The following is a 13,175-nucleotide window of genomic DNA, read 5'->3' as shown; positions in this document are numbered from 1 at the left end:
CGCTTCTTATCATAAATGTAACACATTTTAGATTTAAAAAAGCTGTCAGACTCAACATTTAACTGCTGGATCTTATTTTGTACTATTTAAATGTACTCTGACTTAACTGATTTTATATCACATTTTGTTGCGTTGATTCTGATGTTTCTCTATGCTCATATAGATCCTCATAAATAGCTTGTGTTTTATGTGCTGTATAAATAGAACTGCCATGCCCTGCAGTCTTATACAAAACAGTTTAAAATGAGCTTTGCCTCGACCAGCAAAAAAATCCATTTTATAGGACAATAGTGACCGAGTACTCAAAGAAATGATGCTTTCTGTTTTATGTGATTAAGTCACTTTTTGTGGTTTTAGTAGACTTCAACTAAGTCCAGCTGCCTTTGATCTCAAGTTTTGAATTAACATGACTGACTGCGAACCTCCAGACAGCTTCTGGTTAGACAAGTTATTAATATCTCCACCACTGCAGCTCCACTGAACGTTCATGTTGATGTGGAAAAACCTTTTGTTGTTCATCATATTTGTTTGTGTTTGACTCTGGTCCATTAGAAAGAATCATTGAGTTCACATTATACAACGGTATTTCTTTGAGTAGGAAAAAGGAAAGAAGAAATATGTACTTTGAAATAACCATTTAAAGTGAATGGATTAGTAGTTAATATGTGTGCTATGTCCCTTTTCCCAAGTTGTTCTAAGGTTCATTTAAAAAAGCCTGAAGTGATCGAAGATGGCTGCATTAGTAACAGGCCTGATCCCCATCCTGCGCACAGCTGTTGATGCCACCACCACCTACAAGTGCCGCTCGCTGTGGTTTGGCTTCTTGTGCATCCGCCTGGTCGTCCTCTTCCTGGCCGAACTTCCTTTCACCAAATTGGACGCCGACTTTAAATGCAACGAGACCAAGGAAACCTTCTGCACCCAAGCATGCTATAACAGACATTTTAACAAACCTATGATGGTGGCCTGGAACTCCATCTATGTGCTGGTCATCATTTCTGTGCTGCTCATGGAGCTGTTCACCTCCCACCTGCGATCTGTGGCACAGAAAAGGAAGGTAAAGGCAGAGGCTGAGATGGAGGTTCAGGGTGTGTCCACTGAGCCAAAGGGCAAGACGGTGCTAGACCTCCACAGAGACCGAAGCTCAGTGGGCTTCTACCTGTTCAGCATTGTCCTGCGAATCTTGATTGAAACCTGGTTTATGTATGTTCTGCTTTCCTGGAACCTTCCAGTTCTGAATAATGATCCACACGAATGCAAAACAGACAAATGCCTACTGTTAGTATGCATTGTGAGGGCTGCACCAGAGAAACGCATGGCTATTTATGCTATGGCCTCGCTCTCTGGCATGATTATTGTTGTTTCAGTCTTATTCTGTATGTACTCCATTGCTCATTACCTCTGCAACTGTTAAATATTTATACTTGGTCTTTTCCTGTAAAATGTTTTGATTCAGTTTATTTCATTTGACTGTTGGTTGTTTGTATTTTTAAATGTTGTGAACAAAATGGAGCGCATACTGTGTGTTATAAATGTGTAGTTTGTATCTTTTTGTGGTTTAACTGCTATGTTGAAGGCTTAAGTATGTGGTAAGAAGCTTTCTTGCTGACACACAGGGATCCAGCTGTGGTGTTTCTCAGTCAGGTTTTTTTCTCGGGTGTTTTTGTCAGTGCAAAAACACAAACTGTGTCAAACACACCCATGTACATTGTTGAAAGCCTCGGCAGTATAACACAGAAAGGAATCATTTCAGGCTTCACACAGATCTTTATTAAACATATGGCAAAGTTTTCTGTTTATATGCTATGTATTATTCACATATATTTGAAGGGTATGTTTTCAGCCAGATAATCAAAGTCAATCTGCAGAAATGATCCCTGAGCTGCTTCCAATGAAGTTCAAGTTACAAGCTAGAGTTTCTGTTTGTTCTTCAGTGAGATGGATTTCCTGTTGCAGTGCTTCATGGTGTAGAGCAGCGCTGCACCAGCATCGGTTAGGGACTAAAAAAAAAAGGAATATGTATTGAAAGACTTTAAGTAATACATTACACACAAAATATTGCTGTAATAAAACATAAGAGGAATTACCTGTGAGTCTGAAATCACAGATTTTCTCTAGAAAAAAAAAAAGAAGTTTTCAATGTTTGGACCAATTTTAAACTTGAAGCAGTAAATGTGATCAAACAAGCGTGTTATCTCACCCTTGTGAAGTTAAGTATGTTGTTATATATTGGCTCCATAGTTTTAACCCATTCTTGGTACGTCTCTTTGTCCTCTGCACTGTGATTATGCTCTCTGGAAAAAAAGACAGTTTGTTAAAGAGATACTCTTCATCAAATAATTGAAAAACATTAATTCAGAAAAATGTGTGATATCAAATTCAAACTGAGTAATAAACATGGTGTCTTTTCACTGTGTGTGCAGAATCAGCCGTCATTAAATCTACTTGTCAGACTTCAGCATTGAGTGGCTCTTATTTTACATTTTGTCCACACACATTAGTCAGAACCCCTCCCCCACACCTCCACTTGTAACTCACATCGCTCTTTCAATCAGCTTCCTCTGAGGTTCGCCTTCCTTCAGGGCGTCCAGGAAGCGTCCTCTGATGGCCAGAGACGCGCTGGCCTGCGACGAGTTAAGCTGAATGATGGCCAGAGAAAGAGACGAGAGGGCCGCCAAGCTAGAGAGGAGGTTTTACACTTTAACATGGGAGTGCTTTAGCTTACAGCCTTTTTTCATGGTCTATTATTGGCCTCTTTGTTGGCGCTCGGTCTATGAATTGCTCTATGTTCATATTGTACATGAGCCTGAGCCAAACGGTTCATATTTCCTGTGATTTTTTTGTGGTGCAATCATTTCTGCATGGTTCGGTATCTCAGCAACAGCCAGTTTCCTTGGATTTTCTAAATGCTTTGCCTAAAGGTTCACTGAGATTGGTATAAAATAACACATCCAATCAGTTGTTGTCCTCGGGAGGAGAACGCCTCGTTGATTTAAGATGTCACAAGATAATGACTTGTTTTAGCTTACAGCGAGGCCACACAGTATGCAAATAAATCTGTGCACAGTAACAGCGGCGAGTGTATATATGAGGCAGTTACAAAGTGAGAAAAAAAACGGTGATTATTAGAAGTGCATTATCACCTGTCATCCGTGACTTCTCGGTCTGATGTGATCACTCTGAGCATCCTCTGCCCGTTCCCCTGTCTGTACCTGACATGCAGCTGTATGGACACATGGCTACCAGAAGCTGGAGCTGAAAGACAGAACAAACAGAACAAGTTGCCTTTTGACCAGACTGAAATATGATGCCATGGTTTGGTTTGTTAAAGATTTAAAGTATGTATTTAGAAAATATTTGGTCTTGGTTCTCAAATTGACCCAATAAAAACACTTGTGACTATTCTGAGGCCATCCTCCAGATATACTCAAAGTTATCACAGATGAGGTTTAACTGCTTTGTTGAACTATATCTAACACTAAAACAGCCATGCTATCAGCTCTGTAGAGTTGCACAGAGGCACAGAGGTTATGTCTAAGATTATCATGCTAATATTACAAACAATATATACTAACAATACTATGTAAAAACTGTAAAGATAACTATCTCATGTTTACTTTATTGTCCTTTTGCACAGCTCACCACTGCACTACTATCTTATTTAGTCTTATTATCAGTCTATGATTAATTGTTAATATTTAATGTTCACATTGTACAGAGAGAGCACAGTCAACCAAAGTGAAATTCCTAAATTATGTGTGTTAAACATACCTTTTACCAAAGCTTTACACCAAATATTTGTCTGACAGGACGACATTTCCATCCCTGACGCTGTGCAGGAAGAGTAGCTAAAAAGTTAACTTGATCTTAATTTAAAGCTCCTGTGCAGTGTTTTTAACTGATTATGAAACAGTCAGTAATTAATGCTAAAGCCTCTTAGGGCACGGTCACACTGGCAATCCGAGTTTTATGGCTGTATCTGACTAAAATGACTCAAAATAAGTCATTAAGTAGCTGTCATGTTTAAAAAATAAAATAAATAAAAAACTAAGTTCAAAATCACTAATTCAAATTACAATGAGTACAAGTCAGGGAATGGCATAGTGGGGCTCAATCGTGCTTGAGTACAGAACGGTAAAGATGGCCAGTGTGACCCCGCTCTAAAGACCTACAAAAGCAAACATGTTAATGGACTTGAGTTTATATAGCACTTATCTAGTCTTCTGACTACTCAAAGCTCTTTTACAACACATGTCCCACCTATCAATTCACACACAGATGTCAGAGGTCATTATGTAGTAAGACCATCAGAAGTCACCCATTCATACGCCAGTGACAAATCAGTGGGAGCAAAATACAAAGCAGTGGAACTTCATTAAAGTGCTGCTGCAGAACCACAACCTTTAAGTGGCTTCAGAGTAAGCTGCCAAAAGCACTCTTTCTTGTTGTTTTACACAGCAAATATTCACAATGAGTCACAGTGATTCCTTTGATTGTAAATAGGCTGCAGGCTGAGATTTTTTACCATATAACATTATTTACCCATGTGCAGGACAGGTTCAATAAATCGAATGCACTTCTTTGTCCTCAAGGGGGCACATAATTCTCCAAAACCTGAAAGGTCCTCTCAGCAGCTTTAATAATTAAATCTATTTTAGTCTTCCTGCAGTAGTTTTGTCAGACAAAAGGATTAACATGAGCACCCAGATGGACTTTAAGGCATGAAAAAAGGACAACAACTGACTTCTGTCTGTGCCCATGCAGCTTTAGCAATAGGTTTAGAGTTTTTTTCTTAAATCCAGCTTTGTCAGTGTTTGTACTTTGGCTAATGCTCAGTTTAACTGTTTGAGAAAGTCCCCTATCTCCCAATGTTAAAAATGTAAAACCCCCCCCCCCAAAAAACGTACTTTTTTCACTTACCATCAGATCCATTGGCTCCAAACTGGAAGGTGATTTCTGTGTCTGTGGCTACGTTCCCCACCTCTCTGGTCCCTTTGTGCCCAGACTCTCTCTCTCCTCTGACACACCTGGAAAGAAGAAAACAAAAGTCAAAACTGTGGGTTTTTATTTACTGACCAGAAGGAATGTTATTGTGCTGAAAAATGCCTAAATGTTAGTATCTAAGCTTTATACAATGCATCTCTTACAGTGACTGAGGCAGCAATAAAGTGACAGTACAATGTGTAGCAATGGTCTTGTTTTTGATAATGTCTTCAAACTCTGGATGCAACCTGTTTGGACTTGTTACCACCACCTATAGGAGCAATGAGACACACAACAACAACATCTGATTAGTATGTAATAAAGAATTAAGAAAAGGTCATTTGATATTTGAAATTATATTTTTTAAAAATGCATCGAAGCTTTGCAGAACATTTTGACATCATCTCTTACCTTCCCTCCAGTGCGATCAGCGAGTCGTCCCAGCTCATCCAGCCTGCAGTCCGTCCCCTCTATGGACAGCACAGACACTGTCACACTGATGACAGAGGGACATTTCAGTGAATTGCAGCAAAGCACACAATAGACCCATCATAGTTATCATCACACTATTCCCAGCCTTCTATTTCACTTGCTAAACTCAGATGGTTAAGTCAGTGTGACTTAACGCTCACTGGACTTTAAATGTATTTTTTTACAACCTGCCTTTTGTACATTTTGTGTTTTTGAAATTATTTTTTACATTTGAAATGTTTAAATTATATTTTATATATTTGTAATTGCTTCATATATTTTATTTTATTGAAGTTGTTGCTACTGTTGTTAACTGTTTTTGCACCAATGCACGAAGACAAATTCCTTGTACGTATAAATGGACTTGGCAATAAAACCCGATTCTGATACTGACTGTATTTCTGTTGGTGGTGGTGCAACAGCATTTCAATCATTTGTCAACTGCCTGTTCATCCTTATGTATTAATGTTGATGCTTCTTCTATTCTTGAAGTTGAAGAACAGATGTCCACAAACCCCTGATTGGCTGCGTATTCCCCCAGCTCCTCGTAGAAGATGGTGGACGAAAGGAGGGTGCGAGCGTCGTTATCCTCTACCTCAAGATTTCCCAAATCAGTGTTGGCCTTCCCATCTGTACAGATAATCACCTTCAAGATCAGCAGGGAGAGCACATTAGGATTGCATTGTTTTAAGACAAACAAAATATGAAAAATTGACATATGATTGCTTTTACGACGCGCTTTAATCATCTATTGCAAATTGTATGAACCTTCCAACAAAGCTCATCGAGTTCAAAGAGCATTTTTGGCAAAAGATATCGAAACATGTTTTCAGTTCAGCCTGTGATGGAATGAATGGTAATGAATGCAGGCCTGATGAATGGGGAGGAAAGTTTATGAAACTTTGTTAACAGAGAAGGAGCCAGAAATGCTGATGAAGGTCAATAAAGAAAACTTCATATTCAGATAAAGTGAAAAGCTGTGCATTTTTGGTTCATTTTCAGTCATTAACATTTGTGTGGCTCTCAGAATGACTACTGAACGGATTTATGCTTGTGATCTATCAGTGTAACTATGCTAGGATCTTTTTAGGTCACATGTAACAAATCCATAATTTAGACCAAACTCACCTTAGATCCGGGTTGTCTGGAGGCCATTGCGATCGTCAGGAGAGCAGCTGGACCGAGAGCTGTAGTTCCACTTTCAGATAATCTTCAGCAAAAGGAAAAAAGAATACATCTGTTTTTGTGAGCATGACGTTACCATTATGTAAGACTAAAAAAAAGATTTTACACCAGTTTCTCTTACCCCTGAACTTGTCTCTGTAAGCAGTCCTTGGTCTGCGAGAGGGGAGGAGGGATGGGAAAACTGGCTGCAGCCTCTTTCAGATAGTCGCTGTCTGCCAACTCAGCACCGCTCAGGAAATGTGAAGAGAAGTTTTCATACCCATGCAGTGTCACCTGGGACCACAGAACGAGAGGGAATTAAGAAAAGACGCATCCACAACTTGTAAACTGAACATGCAATTCTAAATTGCAACAATTACAAATAGTTTTCACAGTTATTTACAAGATACAGACATCAAATCAATCAAATCATACACACCATTAAGCTATCATCAATAACCACACAAGTGGTCACATATACAAACAGGGATCACAGTAACTAAAGGCCCCCTCTCCGGACTGTGATCTAATTCTTGGTCAGCTGAAAGACCTCCACCTGATGTCCTGAGGGGCTGGGCCGAGTTGCAGTCTGTGAGCAGGTCAGAAATGTACTCTAGCTGAACTATTGAGTGCTTCATGCACTAACAATAGGAAGTGATTTTGTATTGTACAGAGAGCCAGTGCAGAGTTTTGAGGATCGGAGTGATTTTTCCAAAGTTTCCTGAACATGTCAGGACTCTATAGCTGCTGAATATTTAATAACTTTAAGAATAAGTGTTCCCTACAGTCTCATATGAAACAAATAAAAAACATCATTTAGACATCAGATTAAAAGACAGAAATAAACAATTCAAACAAAATGTATTTTAACAAAAGAAGAAAATTCTGTCTTTACCTGATAGTTGAAGGTGATGAGTCCCACTCGTAATTCAGGTTTTTGTTCACTCAGTCTTTGAACACACTGCAGAACAGCTTCCTGAACAAACTAGTTTGAATACAAAGATTTATTTCTTCCAGCTGCATATTGATAACATCTTCTCATGTAGTGCATGACCAAAGAAAGCAACTTTTAGTAAGACTGTAAATGTTTATATAGTACATCACCCAGAGGAGTGAAAGTTCATCTGTTCTATTGATCCTCTTTTTTACTGTTACAAACAGGCTTACTCACGCAGTATGAACTTCTCCAAAAATAAATAGATTTTCTTATTTACTTTGAACTAACTGGTCTTAAGTTATACTGTCATGATACATCATGATGCAGATTTGTAAAAAGTAAAAAGACAATTGCATGTTATTTGTAGCTCTGTAGTTAATATATTTGCACAAGAAGGTTGTGGTTGGAGCGCAGATAGCCAAGCGGTTATGATGTGCAGTCCATGACAGAATCTAGTCCTCTAGTGTGGGTTTGAATTTTACCTTGGCCTTTAGCTGCATGTTATCCACCACTCTCTTCTCTCAACATTTCATAGCTGTCCTATCCAATAAAAAGGCAAAAAGCCCAAACAACATTCAAACCCGAAAATGGTTTATAAAACATACACACATTTGTCAGTGTCACAAAAAGACCTTGACAACAATTACAAAATAAACTTACATGAAGTCGGGATCTGTGAACAACTTCGCCTCCCTCTAACACCTTTAAACAACACAGATGAATCCTTTTCAGCACTACAGGTTATGTTCTTTGAATGCTGGCTGTCAAAAAGAGTAAACAGGTCATTGTGGGTGATGAATGTTTTTACCTCTGAAGTTTTGCTCATAGAGCCTGAGATATCAATGCAGAAAAGCAGCAGAGAATCCTCAGCACACAGCAGGTTTTCATCAGGGTTGAGCACAAAGAGGCCATCCGGGTAACCAGTCAGTGAACTCTGTGGTTCACTGGGAGAGCTGGTTGAGTCACTGGGCTGACAGAAGTAACATGAATTCACCTGTAGGTCAGAATTAGACACATTTACAATCCTATCATCCATTGTGTCATCACGTCATGATCATTAACTCTCTGTATTTCACAGCCATACTTAAAAGAATTATTTACGGTTATTATTCACAATTGAAATCACTCTCAGACACGTTACTGCTCATGGATCGTAAAATAAAGATCAAAAAAAGAAAAGGCATGTAATTACCACATTGTCGTAATAGGAATCCAGCACAGAGCCGCACTGAGAGCAGGAGAGGGGCTCTCCGTTTATGGCCTGCACTGGAAAGTTCAAAATATATGGACATCATAACGAGGCAATCAGAGTGGTAATAACACTAGATTGGCTAATCATAAAGGTTTATCAGTGATGACAAAAATTTACAGACCCCGTTCCCCTGAGAGTAATTTTCCTAAACTGACGAGGAGAACGTTAGGATTCCCAGGCAGGTGACTCTTATCTACTGATCCTGGATGGGAGACAACAAGAGTGTTAAAAAACATGTCTTTATGTGGAATTTGTGTTTTTTTTGTTTTTTTTTAAGTTTTGTCAGCATGACAGAGACTGTGACAATTATTATTACTCGCTAGTGATGGTGCACTTTGCAGATCTGAAGGTGATCTTTGGGATGATGATGAAGATGATGAGGGCATCAAAGGTAAGATCACTAAATACTCTGGCACTGACTTCATGAATGAAGGCCGTGGAGGGAGAGGCGGGGCTGAGATTTAAAAGTAGAACAAAAATAAATTGGGAAATCTGTTTGTTACTTTTAATTTTTTACCCAAAGTTGCATCAAACTCAGGAAAGTAGTAACAAGCAGTCCCTTTTTTACCTGACGCCTGCTGCAAAATGCTGCGGTTTTCTGATAGCAGCTTTACCGGGACCCCTGTGCCTTCTGGTGTAGTGTACGAGTAGTTTGGGTCCCAGGGTTGTGCATTTAAATCTGGTTCACCTTCAGGTAGGTCATAGGTGAACGTCTGACTGTTAGTGTTGGATGAAGAGAGCGGCTGGATGTAAGGAGGAGAATGGCTGTTTACTGGAGGCCGCATGTGAGGTGGAAGAAGAGCTGGGTAAAACATAAAACAGCATTGTTACAGGAATAAAGCACATAAATAATAGGAACTGTAATACTAACAGTTACAGATAACAAGACAACAAAACACACAATGTCAATTTGTCTTATGGCTTCGTAGTGGATGTGTTATACTGATCCTTTAAAGGGTTATTAGGATGTACCACTTCCCTTTTTGCAATAATGCAGTGTTCACATCACAATGGTTTAAAAGCCATAGAGATACCTTACAGATAAATACAGAAAAAATACAGCCCTGGTCTTTGTAGCTTGCAATATCCTGCGCTAGTAAGTACATAATGAGAAAATACTGTTACGTTCTGGAAACACTTATCCACCAGATTTTGGGATCAGCTATCTGCTGAAAAACAAGATTAAAACAGGATCATCAGACTCATGCATGCATCTTAATAAGAAAAACGCATTAGGAAAATATTCTTGCATGCTTGGACCAACTCCATCCAAGTTTGGAAAAAAGATTTTAATCATTATCATTACTATTATGATTATTATTATTATATTTCTGCGTAGCCACTCAGAAAGGCAAAATAGGTTTTAAAGATATTTTAGCAAGTTGGGCATGTTTTGTGCCAACACTTTTGGTCGGGCCTTCTGATGATGCAGCATGACTGCATCAGTTTGCTTGAGGTGAGCTCATTACAGACAAGTTATTATAGACATGGTAAGAAGAGTTTGGTGTGGAGGAACTCACTAAACCTGCAAAGACAGGCCTCGAGCAAAATAAACATGTTTGGGAGGAATCAGAGCATTCGTTGGTACCAATATTCGGACATCACAAATGCTCTATTGGATATTATAAAGTCAGTAAAGAGTATCCATATAAATACTCATAGAATTAGAACATCTCACAAGCGAATAAAGGTATGGTATGGTGCTGATGTGTCTACTTTCTTTTGGAAAATAGTTTCTTGAAGAATATGGAAACATTTTTTAATGTAGTATACATCAATAAGCGAAAGGAGTGTGCATTTGAAATCCTTTCTTGAATGAGACTGAGCTGAAGGATGAATTCCTTAATTTAAATATTAATCCAGCAACACGCACAGTACCTGTTTTTCGAGGAGTTGTCGGTGTGTGCTGAGGAGTTACACGAACCGAAGACCCTGCCTCTGTTTTTTTGTGAAATGCTGCATTTTCATAGAAGGGAGAGTGCTTCACAACCTGCTTCACTTCCTTGTTTTTTTCCAACTGTTCAATAAACTTGGGATGAGATACGGGGGGTTTGGATGATCTGGCTTCAGCAGAGCTTGTTGGAGGAGGAGGTGGAGGAATGCTAGGACGGATCCGGTTAACAGGAGGAAGAAGAGCTAAATAAAATACATAAAAAAAACATACAGTTGCTGTTAAATTGAGAACATTAACTTGCAACTGTGAGTGAACACAAAACAACTGGTGCAGAGTTGACCTTTGTGCTGTGAAGAAAATGTGACTCAGGATGCAGATGGCTTTTACTGAGCAAAGTACGTGTGAAAAATATCTACTCTGAGACAGACAGGAGAGGCTGTTTGTGTCACTAATTGCATAATAAGTAATGTACTGAACTTACCACTCTACTCAAATCCTCTGTTATAGAAAAGCACACATGCTGATCATTTTCACTGTTGTTTCTGATCAATCTTTGACTTTGTGGTTAATTATGTTACATGCTGTAAAGGTGTGTGTGTGTGTGTGTTTATGTGACTTCTAACATAACATAACATAAAATAACATAACATTTAGTCTTTTGTTCAAAGTATGCTTCAATTAATGACTTCCTGTATTTCCCTGAATGCTTTTTGTTATCCTTTTAGACTTGCACCGGACTAAACAAAGAATAAACTGACTCTATAATCCTTTGTTTGAAATGATGCTATATTAAAAACATTGAAAAAATGGACCCAAAAATGTGTAAAATTTTGATCAATGTCTTAGATGGTTTGAAAAAAAAATCCCACCTGAGCGTTTTATGACTCGCTTGCCGTTCTTCTGAGTCACTGATGGCAGCACGTAAACAAACCCACAAGCAAATTCCATTATAACTCCACCTGTCTGTGAGGAAAAGGACACTTACTCATTATAATTTTCATGTGACGACAAATTATACATGAAAGACGCCAAGACAAGTCATTTAACACATTAAACAATCCAGCCTTATCAAGCAATTACAGTGTGCACACCTTTTACAAACATTCACACTTAGTTCCGACAATGCTGGCAACATTTATCAGTTGTATAGCATTTATAAAAATACATCTTGAACACAATATGCACATCAGAGATGTACTTACTCATGTAGAGTCCTTTGAGTGCTGACCCAACAGTACAACCAAAAATATGAAAACCTCCCGGCGCTTAGAAATGTTTCAACTCCTTTGTGACGCCTTGTCATTCACTGGTTCTGTCTCAGACATGTTGTCTAACAGGTTTCTGTCCTCTACAGGTTTTTTTTACACTACTATAGAGTGAAACTGGGAGGTAGGGTGGTGGTGGCCACTGATTTATCACAATTACATAACTTGAGTTAATCATTTCATGAATGTAAATAAAATGAGTTGAAGCATAGAATGAGATTGAGAAACAAGGCTATAAAATGTTGAAGGTAAAAATGACTAATTTGGATAATAATAGCTTTTCAAAGTAAAAGACTGACTGAAATGACTTTCCTGTGAAATGATTTCCTCTATACAGATTAGACTTTCTTTTACATCTTAAGTCTTTTTCTTAGCTAATATTTGTCATTTAACTGCATTTACATAAGTAGCCTGGTTAAACCTCGAAATTACTTATATATCTGTATCTGTATCTTTGAAAGTTAGGGCACATATTCATACCTATGTTTAGCTTTTAATTTTTTTTTTTCACGAACTGAAAATGTTCAGCTTGTGTGTGTGTGTTTTTGTTTCTTTTTTTAACAGCTTGACATTTTTTGTACAATTTTTATTAACTATGAAAATGCAACAAGTGGACTGTTGTTTAACCAATTGAATAAACTGAGCTAAAAAAAAAACACTTTACAGGCTTAAATCTGAGAAAAACAAATAATCTGCAAAGCCTTACTATTTTTAAGAAAAAAATCTGAACAAAATAGTTCCTCACTGTAATTGGTTATTGTGTATTTACGTTATTTTTGTAGAGGTCAAAATACAAAAAGTTCCTTATAATATTATTTAAAAATCAAAACTTGTGGCACGACAATTTTGGCCCGGATGAAAAAAAGTTTGGACATCCCTGATCTACAGCCTAAACGAAGTAGGCTACAACTAAGGTTGATGAGTATGTCACTATTTTGGTAATACAAAAAAGTACACGATACGTTAAAAAAATAAATAAATCACCTCCAGACGGTGCTTGATGAAAAGTCAGACAACAGTTGTCATTTTCTAATACCCATTATTGTCTGGAAAAATGTTGTTCTATTCTGTCAAATAAATGCTGAATAGACCAATTAGTTTTATGTCAAGCACACGGTCCATCCTCAGGAAACCACAAATGGGTTACCAACATTGTCATCCAAAGATCCACACAGCTAGCATTGCAGAACAACAGCTAACAAGGAAGAG

The 13,175-nt window shown here is 38.2% G+C and overlaps 2 protein-coding genes across 2 annotated transcripts; one reads left to right on the top strand and one right to left on the bottom strand.

Moving 5' to 3' along the window:
* The first annotated feature begins 532 nt into the window (after nucleotides 1-532).
* On the top strand, nucleotides 533-1,628 carry gjz1 (gap junction protein zeta 1). Its single transcript, XM_079334028.1, has one exon. The coding sequence runs from the start codon at nucleotides 731-733 to the stop codon at nucleotides 1,412-1,414; it is 684 nt and encodes a 227-aa protein (XP_079190154.1). The 5' UTR covers nucleotides 533-730; the 3' UTR covers nucleotides 1,415-1,628.
* A 119-nt stretch (nucleotides 1,629-1,747) lies between these two features.
* On the bottom strand, nucleotides 1,748-10,769 carry LOC306817274 (circularly permutated Ras protein 1-like). Its single transcript, XM_079334027.1, has 19 exons — nucleotides 10,686-10,769; nucleotides 9,376-9,609; nucleotides 9,124-9,261; nucleotides 8,929-9,009; nucleotides 8,748-8,821; nucleotides 8,364-8,549; nucleotides 8,216-8,257; nucleotides 7,514-7,603; nucleotides 6,761-6,912; nucleotides 6,583-6,664; nucleotides 5,970-6,100; nucleotides 5,395-5,479; nucleotides 5,148-5,254; nucleotides 4,921-5,027; nucleotides 3,144-3,255; nucleotides 2,539-2,679; nucleotides 2,201-2,294; nucleotides 2,088-2,114; nucleotides 1,748-2,000 (listed from the first exon to the last, which is right to left on the bottom strand). Exons 2-19 carry the CDS (start codon nucleotides 9,590-9,592, stop codon nucleotides 1,911-1,913), a joined length of 1,956 nt encoding a protein of 651 aa, XP_079190153.1. The 5' UTR covers nucleotides 9,593-9,609; nucleotides 10,686-10,769; the 3' UTR covers nucleotides 1,748-1,910.
* Between the last annotated feature and the right edge of the window lie 2,406 nt (nucleotides 10,770-13,175).

Source organism: Symphodus melops (assembly GCF_947650265.1).
Source record: "Symphodus melops genome assembly, chromosome: 21".
Lineage (NCBI taxonomy): Eukaryota > Metazoa > Chordata > Actinopteri > Labriformes > Labridae > Symphodus > Symphodus melops.
Note: the sequence above shows the minus strand (reverse complement) of the source record. Positions and strands in the feature narration are given on the sequence as shown.